This window comes from Tamandua tetradactyla, chromosome 14 (genome assembly GCF_023851605.1).
Source record: "Tamandua tetradactyla isolate mTamTet1 chromosome 14, mTamTet1.pri, whole genome shotgun sequence".
Lineage (NCBI taxonomy): Eukaryota > Metazoa > Chordata > Mammalia > Pilosa > Myrmecophagidae > Tamandua > Tamandua tetradactyla.
In genome coordinates, this window is record NC_135340.1 from 56,381,498 (window position 1) to 56,408,295 (window position 26,798).

Here is a 26,798-nt window from a genome sequence, read left to right on the forward strand (position 1 = left end):
GATCCATAAAAACAACTTATTATTGAAGATCCCTGGTCTGAGAATGACTCTGATTTTGAGGCTATGTATCAGCAGTCTGTTAGGTGCTGCAAAGCATTTTTTGGAGAAGTCACAGAAAAGCTGCATCTATTCATGGTTGAATGCCAACAATGATTAACATCTTCACAGTGATGTTCTAGGTTTTTAAATCAATAAATGTGTTCAAGTATGTTTCATAGCTCAAAGCCAAACTTTTTTTTTTTTTGACTTGGGCAGGCTCTAGGAATCAGACCCTGGTCTCCAGCATGGCAGGTGAGAATTCTGCCACTGAGCCACAGTTGCCCACCCAAAGCCAAACTTTTTTTTTCCTTTAATTTACTGCTTTTTTGCTTAAAACAAATGGAACTCAAATCAGACAGTTTATGGGGTACAGTAAATATTCTTAACCAAATTGGAACTCTTATCTTGCCGCAGTTACAAAAATGGTGGCACATACAAAATAGTAGAACCACAAAATACAATGTTTTCTGTGCATTTTGAAACACAATAATTTCTTTCCAATGTTTAACCTTAAGGTGATAGTTAGCATTCTAATATGCTTAATTTTATGATCTTAATAAATAATGAATTAAAATATCACTTTAGGGCTCAAATCAATATCTGAGCCCAAGGAGATTTTTAAATAATCTACCTCTTTAGTAAATTGACATGTGTAACTTGATGGATAAATGTCCTCTCATCTTTTTACCCCAGGGTAAATTGAATTACATACTTTAGATTATCTCTATTTCATTTTCCTAGTCATAGGAGTTCACAGTTTTGATTGGAAGTATTCTAATTCACACATATCCATAGTGCCCACTTGTATGTTAAAAAGATAGGAAAGAGAATGATTTATGGAATTGATCTTTAGCACCTTTGATTTTCTTAATTTTTGTTTATCTACTTTATTTCATAAGGAAGTCAGCTTTTTGCTCCCATTTGGCCCACTTTGCTTCTGAAAATTTAGTTATATCCAGAAAGGACACTGTATGCTATTTTATTTTATGCTTACTTTGACAAATGTATCTTTTCATATACACATATAAACCAAATGTCAAATATGATATTGGCTTAGATGGAAAGAAATAGTTTAAAAAAGCTGAAAAAAGAGAAGTGTATTATATTAAAGTCCTTAAAAAATATATTATATTCTTTTATCAATGTTTCATTTATAAGAGAATATAGATGGGGCTACTATATACTTTGAGATGATTGTAATTCCAAATTCTTTTAGATGTATATCAGAAAAGAATTTTCAAAATAAACTGGAGAGTATAAAAATGTAATTAAGATTTTTTTTAAATGCCAAAGTGAATCACAAATTTTATCAAACTATGTTAAAGGTACGGTAATGAACTACATGGAGTAACTCTCAGAGTGACTCAATTGTGATTAATTTTGTTTTAAGAGAAATATTGCAGGAAATTAACTTGGTAAGATATTTTAATGGCAAAATTCTTGCTTTCCAGTGTAAAATGAATTGTTTCATAAACTCATATAAAATTTTGTGGAATTACCTGTGAAATTAGTGATGAGATAAAGTCCTGTTTTGTTTCTTCCATTCCTTTCTGAATACCTTTGCCATTTTTATGAATGAAGCTGTATGGATCTCCTGTTAAGCTCCAAGTCCTTTAGTCTGTCAGGTATTTCTTTCCAATAGTCTTATTTTCATTTTCTAAATTAATGTAGATATTTTCAGGTTCTAAATTACTTGGAAACAGTTGACAATCATGATTACACTGGTCTTTCTGTTTCTTTCTTAACTTAATTGTTTCATTTGAACTTGTGAAAGAAATTAAGGCACCTGAAATTTTTAAATGAGCCATCAGGTAGGGTGCTTAGGCCTGTTTTCTGATATTCCAGCATTTCTCCTATGATCTTGTATTTGTTAAGAGGAAACAGTAAGACAGTTTACCAGACCATCAGACCATAAGCTAACCTTGGTTTCACAGTATTCCAGACTTGAATAATAGATTTCTTTTTACTGACTCAGCCACCTTGGGCACATCAGTTACTGAAACTGAACTTTAATTTCCCTGTCTAATTCCCCTGATGTAATAGAGATAATGATATATAAAAATGTTACTGGACAAGGGTGGTAGATTCCTCTACCAATACACTCAAATGACTAATTCCTGAGACAAAGAGAGAAAAAGTTTATTACTCGGCACATAGTAGGAGATCACATTGGCCTATTGGCCCAAAATCTGTCTCCCCAAACTGTAGTAATTCTGATAGTTTTATAGTATCAAAAGATGGACAGGTTTTAGGATAATGAGTATAGTGGCCCCAGCTAATGGAATTAGAGTGATCTGATTATTGATCATGTGCAGATGGATTACATGCTTACAGAACTTATGTAAGAAAATGGTGGCCTTAATATGATGATGTGCTTAATTTTTAGTATTATTATAGGTATAGGTGACTTTTAGGTTCAAGTCTAAGCTACTGTGCGTATCAGGTGGGCCCATTTTGGTTAGATCCAGTTTAGATTATCAAAATAACTTTGGACTTGGGGTGGATTTGTTCTGGACTGACCCAAGAACTTTTTTTCTTTTCTACATGGGCAGGCACCGGGAATCTAACCAGGGTCTCCAGCATGGCAGGTGAGAATTCTGCCACTGAGCTGCCATCTCACTACCCCCAAGAACTTTTGTTAATAAACATTAGGGGCTATCTTTAGTGATTACAATACTCTAAAGTTGAAAAAGTGAATAAATGGGTACAAATGAAGTTTAGTCACAAGGTTTTTACAATCACAGGCTCAGAAGATAAAGGCTCTAAAATCATTATCAGAGATCAAGGCATCTGGATCACAATTTCGGGATTTCAGGTATTTCCCTCTGTTTACTCCTATATTCTAGAAAGTAAAAGAGAACATCTATACAACATCCATCCCCACCATTTTAAAATAGAAAAGAAGTTAGAAAGGGATCTTCTAGTAAGTTAGAGTAAACCAAAGTGAAGGAAATAGGGTGTAAAAGCACCGAAAAGATCCTTGTATTTTCCCCAAGGGCACAGTACATAGTGATTTAAAATTATACATTAATCAATTAGATTAAATCTGATTAAAATAAATTTAATGCAATCGTTGTGTCAAGCAGCTTTCTGTAATTCTCTTTATCCCAAGTCTAGGTAGCCTTTTATGATTCCTTAAGAAAAGCGTTCTGGAGAGAATAAAGAATATAAGTACAATGATATAGCTAATTCTAGGTGGTACCCTGCTTGACACTTCTGAGGAATTTAGCAGAAGCTTGTGAGTCTGAGAAGTATTATTCCTTCTCTCTCTTTGTCCTTCCCCATACAATTCTTCTTTGTCTTGCTTATTTCCATTTACTGTAATCATGTGCTCAACACCTTGGATTCCAGATTGGAGAAATCTTTGGCAGCTAGTCCTGACAGGAAAACTTTCCAGTTGTCTGGTCCTTGTCTTGTGGGTTATCTGTTCAGGGAAGAAAAAGGTACTAGGCAGAGCTTTGAGTTTACTGAAAGGGTATAATCGAGAAATTAGGATTTAAGGGATAATTGTGGTTGCTGAATCATAATACAGATATTCCGTTTTGCTTTCTGGTATATTTGGATAAACAGAGGAAACTACCTGAAATCTTTCAACTGTAATGCAGCTGCCTTGATATCTGATAATGACTATATTGTCTTTACCTTTTGCCCTTGTTACTGACCCTTACTTGTACCCATTTTATCCAGATTTTCGACTTAAAAGTCTTAGGATCACTAAAGACTGCCCCTAATGTTTATTAATGAAGGGCCTTGGGTCAGCCCAGAGCTAACCCATCCCAAGTCCAAAGTTATCTTGATACCCTAAACCGGATCTAACCAAAATGGACCTGCCTGACACGTACAGTAGCTTAGACTCTAACCTATAAATCACCTATACCTCATTATAATACTAAAAATCATGCCCATTATCATATTAAAGCCAGCATTTTCTTACATATGTTCTGTGACTAACTACGTAATCTATCTGCACATCCTCAAAAATAACATCATCTAGAGCCATTGTGCTCATTATCCTAAAACCTGCCTGTCTTTTGATACTATAAAACTATCAGAGTTACTCCAGTTTGGGGAGACAGATATTTAGGCCAATAGGCCATCTGATCTCCTGCTTTGCACCTAGCAATAAACTTTCTGAAACCCTGGTGTCTCAGGAATTGGTTGTTTGAGCACATTGGGCAAAAGAATCCATTACCTTTGTCGGGAAGTAAGTGTGTGCCCTTCAGAATGACTCCATTGCCATGTCAGGACTGATTGTTCACATCTGCTTCCTTGCTACATCTGCTTTTATCTATATGTAAAAGTCTTGGAGTCTTCAATTTTGACAAAGGTAAATTTTGCATTCAAGCCTCTCTTTGAACCCACGTGGCATTGTGCATGTTTTGGGGAAGATAGCAAATATTGACTTGTGATTGGTAAAAATAGCCTCCAGGAGCAGAATTACAAAATTATACAATTTGAGGGATCTGGGCTACCCCAAATTGTCTGTAAGATAGTATCTGTAGGATACTGTATCTGAAAAGGGCAAGTCCTAAAATTTGAGGACTTGGCTTATAAATGGGAGGCTTATTGCTTAAGAGAATATCAGGAATTCCCCACGTGGAGAAGTTTAATAGTTTTACCTTTTTCCAGTCCCTCAAGGGGCTTTGCAAATACTTTTTCATTTCCTGCTCAAAATACTTTGAAATGTTTCAGGGTTTAACATTAGATTTTATTTCTTAGCCTAGGTTCTATGTCAAATTAAGCTGAATTAGGTTATTCAAATAAACTGACTAGACAGATTAAATTAAGTAGTATGTTACAGAAAATTTAAATTTTGAACCAAAACAAACAAACAAACAAACATCTTTTGGTCTCACTCAAATTATAGTTCAGCAAGGACAGGACAGATCCCAGAGTTTTGTCATGGGCTACCATACCACTTCCTCAGAATTTTCTTTCGAGCTGCTCCAAAATATAGGGGACTAGAAAGAATAAATCTTTTTTTATCATCACAATAGACTTTTTTTTTCTTTTCTGTGAAAAATAACATATACACAAAAAGCAATAAATTTCAAAGCACAGCACAACAACTAATTGGAGAACAGATTTCAGAGTTTGATACGGGTTTCAATTCCGCAATTTTAGGTTTTTACTTCTAGCTGCCCTAAGATACTGGAGACTAAAGAAATATCAATTTAATGATTCAGCAGTCATATTCATTTGTTAAAATCAACCTTCTCTTTATAACTCCACCATCACCTTTGATCTTTCTATCCCCTTCTTTAGGGGTATTTGGGCTATGGCTATTCTAACTTTTTCATGTTTGAAGGGGCTGTCAATAATATGGGGTAGGGAGATGGAACTAGCTGATGTTCTGGAGAGGCTGGGCTCTCTCTAGGTTTCAGGATTTATCTTGTCCAGGGACCCATCTGGAGATTGTAGGTTTCTGGAAAGTTATCCTAATGCATGGAGCCCTTATAAGCATTTTTGAATGAAGGTACTTTCAAAAGTAAACCAGAGTTATGCTAATTAACAGATTAGATATAATTTATATATTTGTCCTGCCTTTCTTTTAAAGTCTCTTCTTGTTGTAGATGAAATTCTGACCTATAGCTGACCACATGTTCTTTTAGAGTAGTAATAAAGCAAAGCAGTGTGACTGACAAGTAGATTTGGCTATTTCTATCATTTGTAGCTTTTTTTAAAGAATAACTAGAACCATGACTAATGACATTATATTGCTGTCTAACATCATGCAGATCAGTATTAGGATATAACATGGGCAGTAAAACATTGTCAAGTCTTGAGGAATTTTAATACAATCTCTAAATATATGAATAACATTTTATGCATGCAAATGTAGCTAGCAAAAGGATAGAAAATCCCCTTTAACCACTGTCATATTTCCCAGTCCCCCCTTATGTAATATGTTAAACTCTTTTATAACATCACTTTTACAAGGTGAAAGAACAAATTCTGTATAGCAGTTTTTCTTAAAAGGAGAGACTTGTCTACTAAATAAAAGTGTAAGGCCAACATAAATATTAACAAGGATATTATTCTGAAATAAAATCTGTCTTCTAGACAGAGTATTGGGATGGTTAAGAAAACTTTTTAAAACTTTTAATTGAGAGCACACTAACAATTTACATTATTTTTACAGGGAGAAAATGAAACAGTTTTGTCATGAATACATGGATTTATACAAATGCTTTTTTTGATATATGATAAACAGGGGTATCAAATTTTTGTTTAGCATTGACGATGACAGAATTCACTTTTATAAGCCTTCTACAACTTTCCATATCCATTCAGTGCTTACAGTTTCTGTACAAATGGAATTTACTTTAATTAGAGAATAATCAGAGAATATAATAATCAGAGAATATATAGAAATACTATCCATCTCACCTATAGTTTTTATCTATCCAGGCTGCTACAGTTAAAAATAACTTTGATAACAAATTTGTAAACTCTTTGAACTTACATGCTACTTTCTAGTAACAGCATTCATGAAAGGGAGAAGAGAGAGATTTTATAAAATAATGGAAGAAAGGAGAAATTTATACTTGGGTTTGGAACACAGCCAGGCATTTATGTACTTTATACTTTTTTTTTGGAGGCGGGGGGGGGCATGGACAGGCTCTAGGAATCGAACCCAGATCTCCGGCATGGCAGGCAGGAATTCTGCCACCAAACCATTGCATCACCCTATTTACTTTATACTTATGGCATAAAATGGTTACAACATATCTAAAATTTTTCAGTCTAATCCAGCCCTACCTACAAAGGTCAGAAGAGCAAAGTTTGAAATATAATCAGCTCTTCCATAATTAAAGAATTTATCTCTAGGAAAAACTCAAATTTTTCTCAACAGTATTCCTAAATAATACCAGGAATGTGTTAGTTTACAAAATTAAGTTATAGTTTAAAAAAAAAAATTAGTTGAGTTACATACAACAGCTGTTAAAGAAATTGAAAAAGAGATAAGAATGAAACTGATTGGGTCAGGACTAAGGTAAAAGAGAATATAGGGGTAAGGAGGACATTGTATTTTAGAACTTCACCTACATGTATGAGACCAAAGGAAGAGAGGTTTATTTTGTCCACAGCCTAAAACTTCTGTAGCACATAATCTAACTCAACCTCTCTGGATAGATCATTTAAACAACCCAAATAAGTGGAGTCCAGAATGGGAATGAGGACTTGTAATTTGGTATAGCCTAATGTATTGTCTAGATATATCCCGAAGTATATTGAGCAGATAATTTAAAAGTATTGGCAAAGTCCCTTGAGGGATGGGAGAAGAAATACTGAACTATTAAACTTAACCACTGGGGAAATCCCAACTCCCAAGTCAGTAGACCAAGACCTTGATCTTGAGGCTTGCTCTTGTGAAACTTATTTGTGTAGCAGAGAAACTAAGCCTACCTATGGTTATGCCTAAGAGTTACTTTTTTGTTGCTCAGATGTGGCCTTTATCTCTCTAAGCCTAGCTCTGCAAATAAATTCATTCCTTTCCCCCCTACATGGGACATGATTTCCAGGGGTGAAAGTCTTCCTGACGATGTGGGATATGACTCCCAGGGATGAGTCTGGCCCTGGCACCATGGGATCGACAAGGCCTTCCTGATCAAAAAGGGAAAAAGAAATGAAAAAATAAAGTATCAGTGGCTAAGAGAGTTCAGGTAGAGTCAGGAGGCTTTTCTAGAGGCTATTCTTAAGGAAGCTTCAGCTCGATATTACTTTTTACCATGGTTTGCCAACTCCCAACCAAAACTATTCCTGCCAACCCTAGAGAACAACTAGGTCTCTATCTGAAATTCTACAAGGTTTCATGCACTATGATAACTTTCCAGAAACCTACAACCTCCAGATGGGTTCCTAGGCCAGATAAGTCCTGAAACCAAGAGGGGCCAGCCTCTCCAGGACATCAATTAATCCCATCCCTCTATTCCATATTATCAACAATCTTTAGAGGTATTTGGGCAATGCCCATTCTAACTTAATCTAGAAGTTTCTCCTAAAGTTTGGGAGAAAAGATCAAAGGAGAATGTTCTAGTTAGCTAGCTGCCAGAATGTAATATACCAGAATTGGAATGGCTTTTAAAGGGGGGAATTTAATGAGTTGCTAGTTTACAGTTCTAAGGCCGAGAAAATGACCCAATTACAACAAGTCTATAGAATTGTCCAATCTAAGGCATCCAAGGAGCAATACCTTGGTTCAAGAAGGCCATCGATGCTCAGGGTCTCTATCTTATCTGGAGAAGCACACGGTGAACACAGTCAGGGTTTCTCACTCAGCTGGAAGGGCACATGGTGAATACAGCATTATCTGCTAGCTTCCTCTCCTGGCTTCCAGTTTCATGAAGCTCCCCAGGAGGTGTTTTCCTTCTTCATCTCCAAAGGTCTCTGGCTGGTGGACTCACTGCTTCGTGGTGCTGCAGCATTCTCTGCTCTCTCCAAATCTCGAGCGACCAAAGGAACCATAACTGATTTAATGAGCCATTCACAGTTTCACTGTACCGGCCATGTGTACTTAGACATGCATGGCTTAATCTTTGAGACAGGCATAGGCAGCTGATCTCATTACAGTTTCAAATATACAGTATTGAATAGGGATTATTTTACCTTTAAGAAATGGGATTTATATTAAAACATGGCTTTTCTTAGGGGCCAGACTTCCTTTCAAACCAGCACAGAGAAGTAGGGTTATATGTAGAAGATAGGTTTTCTAGTTTGCTAGCTGCTGGAACGTGGATATACAGAAATGGAACAGCTTTTAGAAAGGAAAGTTTATTAAGTTGCAAGTTTATAGTTCTATGGCCATGAAAATGTCCCAATTAAAACAAGTCTACAAAATGTCCTTATTGAGGCACCAACAAGATGTTACCTTCATTCAAGAAAAGTTGATGACATTCAGGGTTTCTCTCAACTGGAAAGGTACATGGCGAGCATGGCAATGTCTGCTAGCTTTTTCTCCAAGGCTACTTGTTTCATGAAGCTCTCCTGGGGACATTTTCCAAAGGTCTCTGTCTGCTTGGTTCTAAAAGGGACTGTCTTCATAATGTTTCCTCTTTTACAGGATTCCAGTAAACTAATCAAGACCTTTAGAATGGGTGGAGTCACATCTCCCTTTATAAAAGTTAATACCCACAATTGATTGAGCTGCATCTCCCTGGAGATAATCTAATCAAGCTCCCAACGTGTTGTGTTGAATATGGTCTAAAAGAAACATTGCTCCCACAAGACTGGATTAGGATTAGAACATGGCTTTTCTGGGGTACATAAATCCTTTCAAACTGGCACAATAGGATTTAACAAACGAGTATGACTGCTGAATCATTATATTGTTATTTCTTTTAGTCTCTAGTGTTTTGGAGTAGCTAGAAGGAAAAGTCTAAAATTGTGGACCCGTAACCCATACCAAACTCTGAAATTTGTTCTATAACTAATTGTTGTGATATGCTTTGAAATTTTTGAAATTTTGAAAATAACATATATATGTTATTTTTCATAATGAAAAAAAATTAGTTCAGAGGTCTGTTTATTCAAATGCTACTTTCTTATTTAAAGGTCTTAAAATTGTCATCTCTTCTATGAAGTTTTCTGAGTTATTCTTTATCTGCTTTTTAAATTCTTCCAGCATTTTATTCATTTATTACTGCTGTCTTATACTATGCCCTGGTGCAAGTATATTCTAACTAGAATATAAACTTTGTGAAGCTAAGAATTACATCTTCCTTATTCATGGCAGCACTTTCTAACAAAAATATATTGCTTAACATTAAGAAAGTCACAACAAATTCAAATTCTTCCACATGCTGAGGTAACAAACGGCAGCATAACTAAAAAGCCAGATTCTTTAAAGTCTAAGTAAAAAGCTTAAAAAAAAATCTTATTTTTATTTCTTACTAAACTTAACTGATTTCTTAGATAGGCTATATTTGAAGCATCAGTATATTCTCATATAAATGTCTAAGAGGAATTTTGCTTGTATAAATTTAGGGAGAACATACTTAAGCAGAATAAAATTGCATGTGTTCCATTCAAAAAGTTACAAAAACAGGAATCAGATTAGCCTTTTTAAAATGTAATTTCATTGAGATATATTCCCATACCATAAAATTATCCAAGTGTATAATCGATGGCTCACAATGTCATCGTACAGTTGTGCATTCATCACCACAGTCAATTTTAGAACATTTTCATTACTCAAAAAATAAATAAATAAATAAAAATTAAAAAGAACACCCAAAACATACCATACCCCTTATCCCTCCCCCATCATTATTATTATTTTTTGTCTTTATTTTCTTATTCATCTGCCCATAAATGCAGTGTCAGTCACAAGCTTTCAAGTCACATGGTCACACCTTAAAAGCCATATAGTTATACACTTATCATTAAGAATTAAGTCTACTGGATTGCAGTTCAACAGTTTTAGGTATTTCCTTGTAGCTAGTCTAATACACTAGAAACTAAAAAGGAATATCTATATTATGTGTAAGGATAACCTCCAGAATGACCTCTGAACTCTATTTGAAATCTCTTAGCCACTGAAACCTTATTTTGTTTAATTTCTTTTCCCCCTTTTGGTTAGGTAGGCATTGTTGATCTCATGGTGCCAGGTCCAGGGTCATCCCTGAGAGTCATGTCCCATGTAGTGGGGAGGATAGTGAGTGAGGTTAGTGCAGGGTTGGCCTAAAGAGAGGGACCACATCTGAGCAGGAAGAGGTCTCTGTGGGTGAGTCTTAGACATAATTATCAGTAGGTTTAGCTTCTCCTTTGCAGGAGTAACTTTCATAAGGGCAAGCCCCAAGATCGCAGGCTTGGCTTATTAAACTGGTAATCTCTAATGCTTGTAAGAATATCAGAAATTGAATGACAACATGAAGCATTCAAATATGCGTGTTATGGGTGTCCCAGAAGGAGAGGAGAAGGGAAAGAGGGCAGAAAGGATAATGGAGGAAATAATCACTGAATGTTTCCCTATGCTTATCAGAGACATAAAATTACAGATCCAGGAAGTACAGTATACCCCAAACAGAATAGATCTAAATAGACCTACTCCAAGACACTTACTAATTATATTGTCAAATGTCAAAGACAAGAGAATTCTGAAAGCAAAAAGAGAAAAGCAGTCTACCACATATAAGGGAAATTTGATAAAACTATGTGCAGATTTCTCGGCAGACTAGACTTTGCCAGTGCAACTTTGCAGCTATATCTGCTTTTTTGTTCCTTGTATTGGAGATTTAAAAAATCTTTTTGTTTTCATAATATACTAACTTTACAAACAACCTTAAAAGTACATTGACTATCAAGTGCTGCAAAATATACTGAATTTGTTAAATTTGTCCCAAGCCTAAATCCAGGTGAACTTTTCCATAGTTCTTAAGGAACTTTCGGTTTACTTACTAAAATTTGGCAATTAAATCTTACTCAGTTATTCCTATTCTAAGGCTATTCATATTCTAATAATGATCTGATTACTGTGGTTACTATTACAAAAGTATTATTTTAATTTTAACAAACATGGCCTATCCTGAAGCATTTTTCCCCCATGGTTACCATTTCTGATTTCCAGGACTCGTTGAAAGAATTATGAACTACACCTTCCTCATCTGTCTATACCCAGTCCTTCCCTCGTAGTTGCCTTTAGGTGGTTAGACCCTAGGGTAGGGATAAGTGAGACTAGGGAAAAATGAGGTCTGATTTGTTGAACTTGGTATTAAAAGTTTTAAATGAGGGTGGTGGGATTTGAGAGTTCCGACTCCTTCTTTTAACTATTTACAATTATTAGATCTATTTCAAGTAAAGCTGGAAAAGGTCTTAGAAACGGTATTTGCCTTTTCCAGAGGCAGCCCTCTGGCAACTTTCTGCTGCCTTAGCGAAATTCCAGGAACAGTTTCTAATATCCAGGTTGGTTTACAGTAATTACAAAACTAAAGTTTGAGGGTCGTTCTTTTCTTTCTTTTTTTTACTTCTGAAGAACTAATTGATGTATTTATATAGAAGTGTTTGTTTTTAAGCAATTTGGATAGAGCTCTAAGAATTTATTAATTTGCTGTTGCCATCTGAAGGTATAAGAATATACATAGTCACAAATAAAAAGTCACACTCATACACAAAAAAAAAAACAAATTTTGAGAGGAACAAACAAAGGATTGAAAATCCATTTTCTTATCCCATTTCTGCCCTTTTGCAGAGCAATTTTAGAGCCATTCTCAGGCCATTTCTCCACTGATTTTACATCATATTGAGGCCAGATTGTGTTACAGAAATAAACATTTTTCTCATGGGCTCATAACTAAAATCTTTCCAATTTTTCAATACAGCCCGAAGGTTCCCATTTAAAAAAATTTCTGTAATCAGTAACAAATTAGGAACACTTCACTAATATGAATGCAGTAAGACAGTAGCTAACAAATTTAAAGACACTTAACGCTTACCAAATAGTAACACACCAATTAATAACTAGACTGAACACACCAACTAACAATTAAATAGGCATTAAATGCTTAACACAGTGAATAACAATTAAGCATTAAACACTTATTATACCTAGGTAACATATCAGCTAGCAGCTCAAAAAGCCTACTTAATTTCATTGAACACCAATTAATTGTTGAATTACTTATTTTAGGAGTATACTCAACAGAGAAAAATCAGGTCTCAAACCCTATACAGAATGGTTCCCAGATAACATAAGGTATAGAAGTCAGAACAAGGGGGATTGTTCTGGAAGTGATACCCAGCCTTCAAGCCTCTAAGTCTACAGGAGTTGGACCTCCGGACTGACTCCTGATTCACTTTTACCTTGATAACCCACTTACCCAGTCAGATGCCAAACATGGAACTAGAAATAGTTAGTTTCTCTCTTTGAAACTTCTTTTTTTTTTAATTAATTAAAAAATTTTTTAAAAATACCAAACAAATGCAAACATTCTTAAGTTTTGATCATTCCGTTCTACATATATAATCAGTAATTCACAGTATCATCACATAGTTGCATATTCATCATCATGATCATTTCTTGGAACATTTACATCTATTCAGAAAAAGAAATAAAAAGAAAACAGAAAAAAAATTCATACATCCCATACCCCTTACCCCTCCCTTTCATTGATCACTAGCATTTCAATCTAAATTTATTTTAACATTTGTTTCCCCTATTATTTATTTTTATTTCATACGTTCTACTCATCTGTTGATAAGGTAGATAAAAGGAGCATCAGACACAAGGTTTTCACATTCACACAGTGACATCGTGAAAGCTGTATCATCATACAATCATCTTCAAGAAACATGGCTACTGGAACACAGCTCTACATTTTCTTTGAAACTTCTTAAGGCATCAAAAGGATTTGGAGTGCCAGCAGGACAGAGAAAAAGCTGGCTGTTGAGCTTCTAAACTAAAGAATGTCTAGCAGCCTCAGAAGGCTTAGTTTCCATGCTTAACTGTTCTACTGGGGCCCCAGAACCTGGGTACATGGTCTCCTTGTTCCTTAGGACCGTTTAGTCCCACCAGAGTCACCAGTTAATATTGGACAAAGGCGGTGAATTCCTTGCCCAGTAACTCAAATGACCAATTCCTGAAACACCTGGGTTTCAAAGAGAGAAAGTGTTTATTGCTAGGTACAAAGCAGGAGAATAGATGGCCTAGTGGCCCCAAGATCTGTCTACTGGAGTCTAGGGCATTCAAAATTTTTGTGAATTCAAACAAGGGGAGATGGATCTGTTACCTTTGTATAGTGAGTAATACGCAGGGCTGAGACTAGAGGAGCCATTACAATAGTAAGTATAAACAAGGGTGAGACTAGGCTAGAATAACCATTACAGTAGTAAGTATATACTAGGCTGAGTTCAGGTTAGAATGACCTATTAGCATTAGGCCTTTTGCCCTTACAAGTTACTTTGAGATAAAGATTGGATAAAGGGAATAAAGCTCTTATAATCACAAAGGCACAAGGTAAAGGCTATATAATCATTATCAGAGATCTGGATGGTTGGATTACAGTTCAGAGATTTCAGGTATTTCCCTCTGTCTACTCCAGTATACTAGGAATATCGATATAATGATTCAACAACCATAATCATCCCATAAATTCTAATTTTTCAGTTATAGTACTGAACAACATCTACTAAATATTTTATGGTTTAGCCTGAATGTTTGTGTGAGATGGTCTCTTTCTGAGTTACTGTATGTAAGAGAGTAATTGTTTATTTTCTTAGGGACTTCACAAAAACAGCAAATACAGTAATTGGAAGAGGAGAATCTACTGTTAATAAACGCTTTAGTTCTTTTCTGCACTTTGTGTACCTACATTACTCTTTTCTTGTTAATAATGAAAGTATTTTATTTTCTCCAAAGAGTAGCCTAAACAACTGGCACGTAAAAAAATATTTCCTGTGTTCTTCAGGCCCATGACCTTGAATTGTTGAAAGTTAGTTACAAGGTTTTACAATCACAGGGACAGAAGATAAATGCTATACATCATTATCAGAGATCAAGGCAGCTGGATTACAATTTAGGAATTTCAGGAATTTTCCTCTTCTACTCTAATATACCAGAATGCAATAAGGAATATCTATATAATGAATGATTAAGTAATCAAAATCATTCCGTAAATCTAATTTTTTGGTTACATTATTACTTTTCCACATTTAAAAAATGTATGAAGAACATTGTACAACCAAAAATTCATTTTGGTAGTCTTTTAAAGTTTGTCTTCTAATAATGCCTTGCTTCTGAAAAGTGAAGACCACTTTCCTTTTGAAAAATGCACTGCACTACATGTCCTAAAATCTGAGTTTCAGTTTCATCTCTGGTTAACTAATTAAATATGCATTTATCCTCTCTGAGCCTTAATTTTTTCATCTATTGTTTGTAACTAGTTTCTTTTATCCTGTTTTCCTATAAGTATCCCAAATTCCAGAAATCTACACTCGTAGCTCAAACAAACATGTTTTGTTTATCCTCATTGTTACAGAATATCCACATTTTGGTTTATCTGCCTATCAAGAGTTTTAATTCATCATGGATGATCTGTCATCAGAAGAAATTCAGCTGAGGGCTCACCAGGTTACCGACGAGGTAAATGTTTTACTTGGAATAAGCATTTTGGTTTTCCCAGTGGAGGGATGAGAGGACCTTAGGTGATCATTTTGACATCTTCCTAGTCTCTTTATTTATCAGATAACACATTTGCCCCATAGTGCCATTGCTAGTTCCTGTTTTTTCAACTCACCAAATAATTAAGTAAAACAATTTAATATGATTTTATAGATAATCATCACATCAATTTCTTGGGACAAAAATCCCCTGGTTTTGACGAATTTTGGACTTTTATTTTTAATTAACAGAATTTTCTACTATTTGTGAGTTGTACCTAAATTTCTACCTAACTTAAGTTTTTGTCAATTTCTTTAATTCCATCCTCCACATTTTCTCTTAAAGAATACCAGGTAGGAAGAAAATAACTAAAATTATAGAGATCAATTTTCTTTGTTTTGTTTTAAAGGAATGGATTGGCTGGCATTTTTAAAACAATAGAGTTGAATCATGAATATGACAATGAGATTTTTTTTTTCTCCTGCATATATTGGAATGCTAAAATTCTATGTTTTTTCCTAGTCTCTGGAAAGTACAAGGAGAATTCTGGGTTTAGCCATTGAGGTAAGACAATATTTAATCATCAAGTTAAGCATAGAAACTGGGTAATAAGGATCTTGATGGCACTAGCTGAAATTGGTGTTAAGAATCAGCAGAGCCTTCTAAAAATAATATGCTCTACTGTTGTCAAACTCTGCACTGATAGGCCTTTTCAGTTTTTCCCTTTGACAGGATTAGAATATAACAGGGAAGATCAATTTGCCTGGAGTTTGGGGAATTGTTATGTTAAAATATGTGGTTTAGCAATATTGATTCTATCTGTATCTCTAATCTTCTGAGAAATTGGGTTCTGTAAATGATTCTGTCTGGCTATTTGTCAGTCCCTGTAGGTTTTGTTTTTGGTCTTTAGTTTTGTTTTACTATTGTTTTTTTTCCTTCTTTTATTTAGTCTCAGGATGCAGGAATCAAAACTATCACTATGCTGGATGAACAAGGGGGTAAGTTGAGTCATTGGCAAAAACTCTTCATTCAATTTACAGTGCCAAAAAGCACTATCAAATTAGCCTTGGGGGTGACTTCCTTTGGGTTGGAGAATATCTAAAATAAGAGCTAGAACTTGAGTTGGGCTGCTTTGAATGATTAAAAGGATTGAGAGAGCATGAAGAACATAGGGAATTTCCTAAGGAAGGATCAGCATAAACAAAGATTAAGAAGAAGTGTGATATAACTGAACTGCATGATTTGTATAGAATGAGAAGTGGAAAAATAAGGTATAGGTAGGTGATAGAGGACCTTGAATGCCAATATAATAATATAATAGTTAATATAAAAGAGTGATATGGAAAAAAGTTGTATTTTAATTTCTGTTCTTCAGATTTGAATTATATCCTGTCATTGCCTATTTGGGCAGGTGCCCAATTGTACACCAAAATATAATGTCATGAGGCCCATGGGGTACCCATTGGCTTATTGTGTGCATTGAGCATATATAAATTAGACATTATGATATTCTTTTTTTTTTTTTGACAGAATAATCTTTTTTTTTCTTTTTTTATTAATTAAAAAAAGAATTAACAAAACAATTAGAAATCATTCCAATCTACATGTACAATCAGTAATTCTTAATAACATCACATAGTTGCATATTCATCATTTCTTAGTACATTTGCATCGATTTAGAAAAAGAAATAAAAAGACAGCAGAATAAGAATTAAAACAATAATAGAAAGAAAAAAAACAAACAAACAAAAAAAAAAACAAAAACAAAAAACCTGTACCTCACATGCAGCTTCATTCAGTGTTTTAACATAATTGCATTACAATTGGGTAGTATTGTGCTGTCCATTTCTGAGTTTTTATATCCAGTCCCGTTGTACAGTCTGTATCCCTTCAGCTCCAATTGTCCCTTCTCTTTTTTTTTTTTTTTAATTAACGGAAAAAAAGAAATTAACCCAACATTTAGAGATCATACCATTCTACATATGCAATCAGTAATTCTTTTTTTTTTTTTTTTTTTTTTTTTATTTTTTAAAGAAAGAGGGAGGAAGGGAAGGAAAGACAGAGAAAGAAGGAAGGATGGAAGGAAGGAAGTGAGGAAGAAAGGGAAACATTTTTAAACATTTTCTTGTTTTATTATATTTTGTTTGTTTGTTTGTTTTTTACATGGGCTGGGGCCGGGAATCGAACCAGGGTCCTCCGGCACGGCAGGCAAGCACTCTTGCCCGCTGAGCCACCGCGGCCCGCCAATCAGTAATTCTTAACATCATCACATAGATGCATGATCATCATTTCTTAGTACATATGCATTGGTTTAGAAGAACTAGCAACATAACCGAAAAAGATATAGAATGTTAATATAGAGAAAAAAAATAAAAGTAATAATAGTAAAATCAAAACAAAACAAAACAAAAACCTATAGCTCAGATGCAGCTTCATTCAGTGTTTTAACATGATTGCTTTACAATTAGGTATTATTGTGCTGTCCATTTTTGAGTTTTTGTATCTAGTCCTGTTACACCATCTGTATCCCTTCAACTCCAATTGGCCATTATCTTACCCTGTTTCTACCTCCTGCTGAACTCTGTTATCAAGGACATATTCCAAATTTATTCTCGAATGTCTGTTCACATCAGTGGGACCATACAGTATTTGTCCTTTAGTTTTTGGCTAGACTCACTCAGCATAATGTTCTCTAGGTCCATCCATGTTATTACATGCTTCATAAGTTTATCCTGTCTTAAAGCTGCATAGTATTCCATCGTATGTATATACCACAGTTTGTTTAGCCACTCTTCTGTTGATGGAGATTTCGGCTGTTTCCATCTCTTTGCAATTGTAAATAACGCTGCTATAAACATTGGTGTGCAAATGTCCGTTTGTGTCTTTGCCCTTAAGTCCTTTGAGTATATTCCCAGCAATGGTATTGCTGGGTCGTATGGCAATTCTATATTCAGCTTTTTGAGGAACCGCCAAACTGCCTTCCACAGTGGTTGCACCCTTTGACATTCCCACCAACAGTGGATAAGTGTGCCTCTTTCTCCGCATCCTCTCCAGCACTTGTCATTTTCTGTTTTGTTGATAATGGCCATTCTGGTGGGTGTGAGATGACATTATGATATTCTTGCTTCATTTTTGGAAATCAAATTAAGCCTTAAAATAGTCCTGGATTCGGGTGAGCTTGGAAACTTCCAATTTGACCTGGACTTGAGTAGTCTGGTCTATTTTATTTTTTGTCTCTGATAGCCTTCAGATTTTGAGCTTATTAAATGATAGATAATGCTAGGGATCTAGTCAATTCAAAGTATACTTAATTTAGTTCAAATTTGATCTCTAAAACAAACCCTCAGTGCTCTTAATATATCAGGTTTTTTTTTTTTCCTTATATACTCTATGGCAGGGTTCATATTTCATTCTTTTTCCATGTGAGTATCCCATTATTGCAGAACCATTTGTTGCATTTTTGTTTGTTTTTTCTTTCTTTTATTTGCTTGTTTGGTTTTTGGAAGTGCATGTGCTGGAAATCCAATCTGGGTCTCCCACACGGCATATGAGAATTCTACCACTGAACTACTCTTGCACCCCCAGTATATAAGATTTTTTAGAACAAATATGTCAGTAATAAAAGGCCAGGTTGGTTTATGAAAGACAGTTTTCATGTTGGACAGCATGTAATATATTCTGGTGCTGATATATTCTCTATAGTAGGTCATTGGTAAATTCTAGGTTGAACTTTGCTGCTCCATAATAATGTCATTTTCTGGTTGACACCATGAATATAACACAAATATAACATCCACGCCTTATTTGTAGAACAACTAAACCGCATTGAAGAAGGTATGGACCAAATAAATAAAGACATGAGAGAAGCAGAAAAGACTTTAACGGAACTCAACAAATGCTGTGGACTTTGTGTCTGCCCATGTAATAGGTAAGTGACAAATCAAGACCTTTTTAAAATTAATTTAAAGTGAAAGCATCTCCTCTCTCCCCCACCCTTAAATAAAGTCAGAAGTGTGACTGGGCCTAAATAAGGAACTTTGTTAAGTAGATTTAAGCTACTTCTCCTTTAGACACACTGAGCTTTTCATGTGTAAATAGGCACGTCCACTGTAAACCATGGCTGAAATTTGACAAATACTTGGGTGAAGTCCCAATTTCATTTTCTAATAATAATATATGAAAAGATTGGAAAATATACATCTGGGTGACAGGCAGAATGGAGTTAGTGTCTTTTCCTTCCAGTGAGGAATATTAACAAAATATATATTCTGTACTATGCATATGCAGGATCACCAGAGAGTAACAGAATTGGACTCTGTCTTCAAAAGACTTACTGTGTAGTTGGATATATGAGAAAGAATAGCAAAGAATAAAAGATCGTATGTAATCTAGTACTAAATCATTGATAGTGACTAAGCCTGGGGGTACAGAACTAACAAAAGCTTGGGTTGGAGAATATCTAAAAGAAGAGCTAGAACTTGAGTTGGGCTTCTTTGAATGATTAAAAGGATTGAGAGAACATGAAGAACATAGGGCATTTCCTATGGAAGATCAGTATAAACAAAGATTAAGAAGGAGTGTGATATAACTGAACTGCATAATTTATATAGAATGAGAAGTGGAAAATAAGATATAGGTAGGTGATAGACGACTTTCAATGCCAAACTAAGGAGTTAATGGATTGGAGTGGAGTATATAATTGCACAACAGGAGCTAATTAAGAACCTTTTGTAATCTACATTGTGAGGTAGGATTTTATCAGTGAGAGTGGAGAAAAAAGAGTAAGTCAAAGAGAATTCATGTAAAATCAACTGACTGTATATCAGACACAAAGAAGGAAGAATCAACAAATACTGAAGATTTTGCATTCTCTAATACTAGAAGATGAAGGGTATCCCAGTAACAAAAATAGTAGGGTTGAAAAGGAAGGGGAAGGGAAGATTTGAAGAGCGAAAATAATTGGATTGGTAGAGAGGGTTACTTTAAATACAGCATATTATGTAGTATATTCTACAAACTATTTGTGAATAGTGTGTGAGATTATGCTTGACACAAATGAATTTATTCTAGTTGGTGACTCCATTGTGACTATTTAAATTCTCTCCTTCTCTATGGGTGACTCAGACTTGAAGATGTTGAAAAATATTATATATGTTCATATTACCATGAGGTTTGGACTAAGGCATACAAAGATTTACAGACTGTTAGAGCAGTCCCCTGATTCCTGTTGACCTATTAATATGTTTGTAGACTATCTGAAAATCCATATTTCAATAACTATAACTTGTCAGTCTGGCTCTAGGAGATTAATTATAGAGGTTACAAATGGTACAGATTACTTGATTCAAATTTTTAGCTATGTTTTGGAAACTTGTTGTACCTTTCTCCTCTGTTCCTGTTTCTTAGAAGAGAAAGAGAAAGTAGATGAATTTCCTTGAAATCAGATCTAGGAGAAGAACAAGGAGGAAGATAGAATCAGGGAAGCTGCTATAACAAAACAATTCTCTGATGAGAGTAGAGTAATATCCCTGGTTAAGTTGTCTGATTTTAATTGCCTTCCTCCATCTCACTCTTCTTTATACTGTACAGACCTTGGTCTCTATAATACATCTTTCCTCAGTTCTTCCTCTTATCAATGCTGCCAGTAGGTTGATCTTTCTAATATTGTCTGCTAATCTGTGTTTCAGTTAGACTGTTCACATAAATAGCCATAACATGAGTTTCTCAATGGCAGACCTAGAGTCAATTCTCTTTGATAAGGCTAATACTAATAGCAACAATTCAACTCAGTTCAGAAATCTAAAAAGCTCATCTCTGAAATCCAAAGGTTTTGCATTTTTTTACTCCATAATTTGTTGCCACAGTTCATTAGGCTGCAAATTGTGACTTGAACTGAAGCTATTTATGATCTTTATCACACTTAGTGTGTAAGTATTAAGTTGTTCCACTGAAGTATTTTTAGTGTTTTTGATGTTTTGTTCCAAGGGTTTTTTTTTTTTTTTTGGATGAGGTTTGCTGGCCTGTATAATAATTTAAGCTCTTATAATCTAAGCACTCTAAATTTAGCCCTCACAATAACCTTAATATATGATATTCTCTTATTATCACCATTTTACATATAGAGAAACGAGACACAGGGAGGCTACATAGCAAGTGAGAAAGCTGAGATTAAAAAACAGGCAGATTGCCTCCAGAGCCCCTGCTTTTAGTAATATACTTCATTAATATGCTACATTGCTGACATTGGCAAGGAGAGAATGTACCCTTTTGTTATTATATTATTGCTGTTTAGAAAATGTTTTGATTAGATTTGTTCTTTGAGATTTCTTTTGTTCAGTAAAATTAAAGAACCTGGTTAGCAGATCTTTTTTTTAATGAGACATGGAAATAGCTTTACTTAACATAACCCTGTATGGAAGGAAACTTTATTTCTGAAGGACTACTGAAATTTACTAAGAGACTACTGAGATTAAACTTTAAAATTGTAAATAAATGTCATTTTGTTAGCTGCTATTTGAATTCTCAAAGCAAGATAACATATCCTTTAACAAAAAATCCTACATCTTTGACAGTAAAATTTGATAAGCTATAATTTTAATTAATAAGAGTTTTAAATGAGACAGGTTTAAAATGGGAAAGTCTTAAAATTAGTAAACAGCCTGAAGCTTCAGTTTAACCGTTCTTAGACAAGGTTTTCCTCTGACTTAACTTGCCTCTCTTCAGACTATGCTTATAACATATAACGCTGCTACATAGTTTGAAGGCAAATTTGTATTTCTGAAACACTAGAGAAGCTCAAAACAGTTACTATGGGGTTTTTATTATTCCAGTCTCATGAGATACTGAAGTATAAAAATTCAGCTCTGAAGGTTTGAAATAAATATAAATTATATTTCAGCCAACATTTGAATGCTCCATCTTACTTACAGGGCATACGAAGATGAATAAGACATAGCTCTGGCCCTGTTGTATTTATCACTGCTTTTTTTTTTCTTTTTTGCTTCATGGTATCTGATTCACAGTAGGGGCTTAGAAGCTTGTTGGGTGGTAGGAGAGTTAGACATGTAAACAGATATTTTTAAAATCATAAGGCAGATAAAATGCATAATAGAAGTAATTAAGAGAAATCTTTAATTACCAAAGAAAAAGTAACTGGCTAGGAAATGAAGAAGCTTTACTACCTCTCCATTAGTATTTACATTCCCTTCGTATTAATTTAGAAAGAGTATTATAACACTATCATTCTTAGGAAAAATGAAATGTGCCCTGATTTGAAAACTTGTTGTTTTTTCTCCTTCAATATAGAATCTCAGAAATGTGATTGCTTCTGTGAAACCAGGAAAAAATTTAAATGTATTATGTTTTAAAACTCTAAAACCTGCTTCTTTCCTGTTTTACTGGCATTTACTATTTTCTGCATTTCATTCTCTCACCTAATCTTTTCCTTTCTAACCTGCTTACTAAAAATGAAGATTTAACATCAGAAGCCGGGCTCAAAGGGGAACATTAAGATGCAGTCTTGTGGCGCAGTTTGGGCTGTTAAGCGGCTATCTAAAGGTGATGCTTCACATGGTATTTCTATGCATGTGCATGAATTTTGTGGATGGTGGAGACTGTCTTAACTGTGCTGTGGTGTGTAATGTAAAGTGAATTTGTTCTTGATGATTGATATATGCCAAAAAATGAACTTAACTAAAGGATCTTAACATATAATATCACCCATTGTCTAATGGCCCTGGTAACTAAGCTTTTACTAAATACCATTTCAGATTTCCAAAATAAAAACATCCCTTCAGTTCCCTAAGAAGTTTTTAGTAGGTTGATCTTCCTAGAGTGTTGCTGTAGTCTAGTCCTGATCAAAAGTAAAGGAAATCTGGCTAACTGAATCTCTCTTCACAGGACTTACTTTCATTTCAGCAAACTGTCTTCTATTAAGTTTCTCTACTCTATTCCAACTCCAGAGTCAGGATTTCCTCGATTAAAATGTTGCTTCTAGTGATTTGAATTCATATAACTTAGTCTACTACCGATCTAGGAATTAAATGCCTGGCATGTCACCTTAAATCCCATTTCAACAAGGTGGAATATAATTCAAAATATTACCCTATCTGATATCTTGTGTTTTTAAATAAGGGTTCCCCTCTCTATATATGTTACAATTTGTTTCAAAATTCCTATGTCATGTGTTACCATTAATTTCATTTCAGATTAACATGGAGCTAGCTAATCTTTGAGGTGTAGGTTAGAATTATGAGGCATATAATTGAATATTAGAAAATTGTCTTTGATTTCTACCCTGTTTCCTGCCTCACTTTTTCTTCTTTCCTATAGACTGACCTTCCAGAACACCCACACAGGAACACACACATGCATACGTATGCACATTACAATTGGTATTTGTTTTGATTGATATTTTTTCTCTTTGAAGAAAGAATAATAGTTGATACTTGGCTTGCTTCTTACTGTTTTTATTCAATTATTATTAATCTTGACAAACAGAATTGGAAAAAAATTGTTAAAAGTTTTTGTGTTCATATCTTGGTCCTTGTTTTTTTCTACTGTTGTAATAGCAGCTTCATAACAAATTGATTCTGGTATGTTTCAAATTCTTATTTCACACATTTTATTTTTGAATGAGAGACATTTATAGAAAAAAGAGAAGGCAGTGCAATAAAAAGAATATTTGGTTATAGATTATTAGATTTCTCAAGAATGAAAGAGATAAATCAACTTTCTATAAGGAGTTCTTAATCTCATCAAAATCAGAAGGATGATTTCTTCTCAGAAGGGTGGTAAATTTTATTATGCACAAAAGTTCTGTCTCAGATCAAAACCATCTCTTTCTCACTGTAGACTGAAACAGCCTGAGGTTAGATGTGGCTATATTCTTATAGTACAACTGTATCCAACTAGATCTCAAAGTTAGTGAGTGTTAATGGGCCAAACGTACTAGTAAACATGCCAGTAGGTGATTACTGCATTAACAAGGCATGAGCTGTTAACTGAAGGATCAGCTTGAAGTTGAAGTCAGTGAATCAGAACATTTATATGATGTTTTATATTCATTATTGAAAGAACTGTTTTATGCTGTGAGATATTAAATATTGTTATTATGCTAATTTACATATAATGAAAAGAATGCTCAGAGTTTGATGTTTACTTAAGGTTCTGCAACCACTGAGGAATAGGTCTAGGATTGGGATTCAGGTCATTTTATACCAATCATGTGTCCTTTTTTTTTTTTAATCTCAGTGTCTCCCTTTGCTTCCTCCAGATTAACAGTTCTTAGCCTATAGAAATACTAAGTTAAACTACTGCCAGAGTAGCCTGAAATATTCTTTCTACAGCTGGCTGGAAGTTTCCAAACTGTCCAGTTTGGAAGTAATTACCCTCGATATCTGAGCCTTTTTTTTTTTTTTTTTGCATGGTCAGGCTCTAAGAATCAAACCCAGGTCTCTGGCATGGTAGGCAAAAATTCTGCCACTGAGCCACCGTTGCACTGCCCCCCTATTTTTTTTTTTTTTTTCTTATTTCACAGTTTTAGTTGATCCTTTGTTTCCCACACTTTAACCCACTCAGTCTTCTTTCTCTTCCTTCCCTTATCAACCACTGAGTTACCTCCAAGGATCCTCTTACAGCATTCCAGAAAACATTTCCTAGAGGATTTTTTGTCTAATGTCCATTAACCTCTTTTCTGGAGAGTATCAGAGGCTAAAAGAACCTGGAGAATCAATAATTGTGGTTTTCTGCTTTACAGCTTGGTGAAGATTTGATAAAACGTGTATTTGAGCCTTTAAAAAAAATGTTCAGTGGGTTTATGTAATTTATTTTTCTCTTATATCTTATTGCCATGGGTAATATAGAAATCTAGATCTAACTGTATGCAGTTTTTCTACTAAGGGTACTAGAGTCATCTTCAAGGTATAAGCACTAATAATTACAACTATACCTTCCTTTTCGCTATTTCCTTACACTCCTGTCTCATCTCATGTAGGACAAAGAACTTTGAGTCGGGTAAGGCCTATAAGGCAACATGGGGCGATAGTGGAGACAACTCATCTAGCAATGTAATATCTAAGCAGCCAGGCCGGGTGACAAATGGCCAACCTCAGCAAGCAGCCACAGGAGCAGCCACGGGTGGATACATTAAACGGTATACTAGCTTTTCCTGATATATATATTTTTCTAAATAAATGCCTCACTCAGAAGGCTAGGTCCACACATGAACTTTTAACTCTTTAAGTAGAAATAACATTTCTTTCATTAAAAAAATATGTTTTAAAATCTGTCTTGTGACAGAATGTTGATAATCGTTGTTACCCGTGGATAATAGGATTAATGTTTCTTTATACATTTATTAGTGCTTTCTAAATTACTAAAGTAAGCATGTTTTACCTTGGTAAACAGTAAAAATATTTTTAAAATGTATCATCTAGTGCAGGGATCGGCTCACTTTTTCTATAAAGGACCAGGTGGGAAATATTTCAGACTTTGCAGATCATACAATCTGTCCTAACTACTCAACTCTTGTAAGGCAAAAGCAGCCATAGATAAAATGTAAATGATGAGTGTGCTGTGTTCTGATAAAACTTGATTTACAAAAATGGTAGCAGGTCAGATTTGGCCCTCAGGCCTTAGTTTTCCAACCCCTGTTTTTAGAATAGAGGTTCTCAAATATAAGTGTGCATCAAAATCACCTGGAGGGCTTATTTTTAAAAAACACAAATTGCTGCACTCCACCTCCAGCTACTGATTCAGTAGATCTGGAGTAAAGCATGAGAATTAGCATATCTGACAAGTTCCCAGGTGATTCTGGGAACCACACTTTTAAAACCACTGTTCTAAAATGGTTTTTTAACCTCCTTTTTACCTATCTTTAAGACATTGTGTTCTCCTTGGTAAATTTTTCCATTTTTACTATAGAATGTTCCCAACAGTAGTAACCTACATTCCATTGGTCTTAACACTTAACATAAAATATAATTGATGTTGAAAAGTGCTGAGAGCATTTGAAAATCTGGTTACTTACTTTTGTAAAAACTAAATCCAGATTTAGTCCTTTTATAACTCATCAAAAAGTACTGAATTAACTATCTTTTTTAATAGTGTAACTAATGATGCCAGGGAAGATGAAATGGAGGAGAACCTGACTCAGGTGGGCAGTATCCTGGGAAATCTAAAAACCATGGCCTTGGATATGGGCAATGAAATTGAGGCTCAAAATCAACAAATACATCGGATCACAGAAAAGGTAAAAGCTTCTTATTGCCTTGCCACAAGGGAATAAGATATCCAATATAGAGTTTTAGTAATGGGCATCTGTGCTAGATACTTTGGGGTGAAACAATAGAAAGATAAAATACTGTCCTCAAAGGTTTGGTGAGGTGGCAAATCTAACATTGAAAACAATAATCAAGTCCTTCCATCTCTTGCTCAGTTGGTTCATTTTAAAACCACAACTGTGGAATAAAGTAATTTTGCTTAAACCTTCACACATAAAGCTTAGAATCTACTCTAACCTGGGAGTGCACTATCTCTTATTTTCCCAGAACACAGCAAGTTAGCTTTTTGATTTTTATTTTGTTAATACCAAATTAGGGGCAGGCCATAGTGGCTCAGCAAGGCAGAGTTCTCGCTTGCCATGCTGGAGACCCGGGTTCTA

The 26,798-nt window shown here is 34.8% G+C and overlaps 1 protein-coding gene across 5 annotated transcripts in view; it reads left to right on the plus strand.

Moving 5' to 3' along the window:
• The window catches only part of SNAP23 (synaptosome associated protein 23), a 44,778-nt gene that overhangs the window by 10,929 nt on the left and 7,051 nt on the right, over positions 1-26,798 (plus strand). For 3 of the 5 annotated variants that reach the window (XM_077127585.1, XM_077127587.1, XM_077127583.1), the window contains exons 2-7: positions 15,015-15,118; positions 15,659-15,700; positions 16,086-16,134; positions 18,947-19,064; positions 25,131-25,289; positions 26,243-26,387. In XM_077127585.1, the coding sequence (XP_076983700.1) occupies positions 15,062-15,118; positions 15,659-15,700; positions 16,086-16,134; positions 18,947-19,064; positions 25,131-25,289; positions 26,243-26,387 (570 nt within the window). In that variant the 5' untranslated portion in view covers positions 15,015-15,061. Of the gene's footprint in view, positions 1-2,602; positions 2,628-2,783; positions 2,855-15,014; positions 15,119-15,658; positions 15,701-16,085; positions 16,135-18,946; positions 19,065-25,130; positions 25,290-26,242; positions 26,388-26,798 lie in introns of those variants that run through there. The other 2 variants (XM_077127584.1, XM_077127586.1) reach the window with 2 other exon arrangements.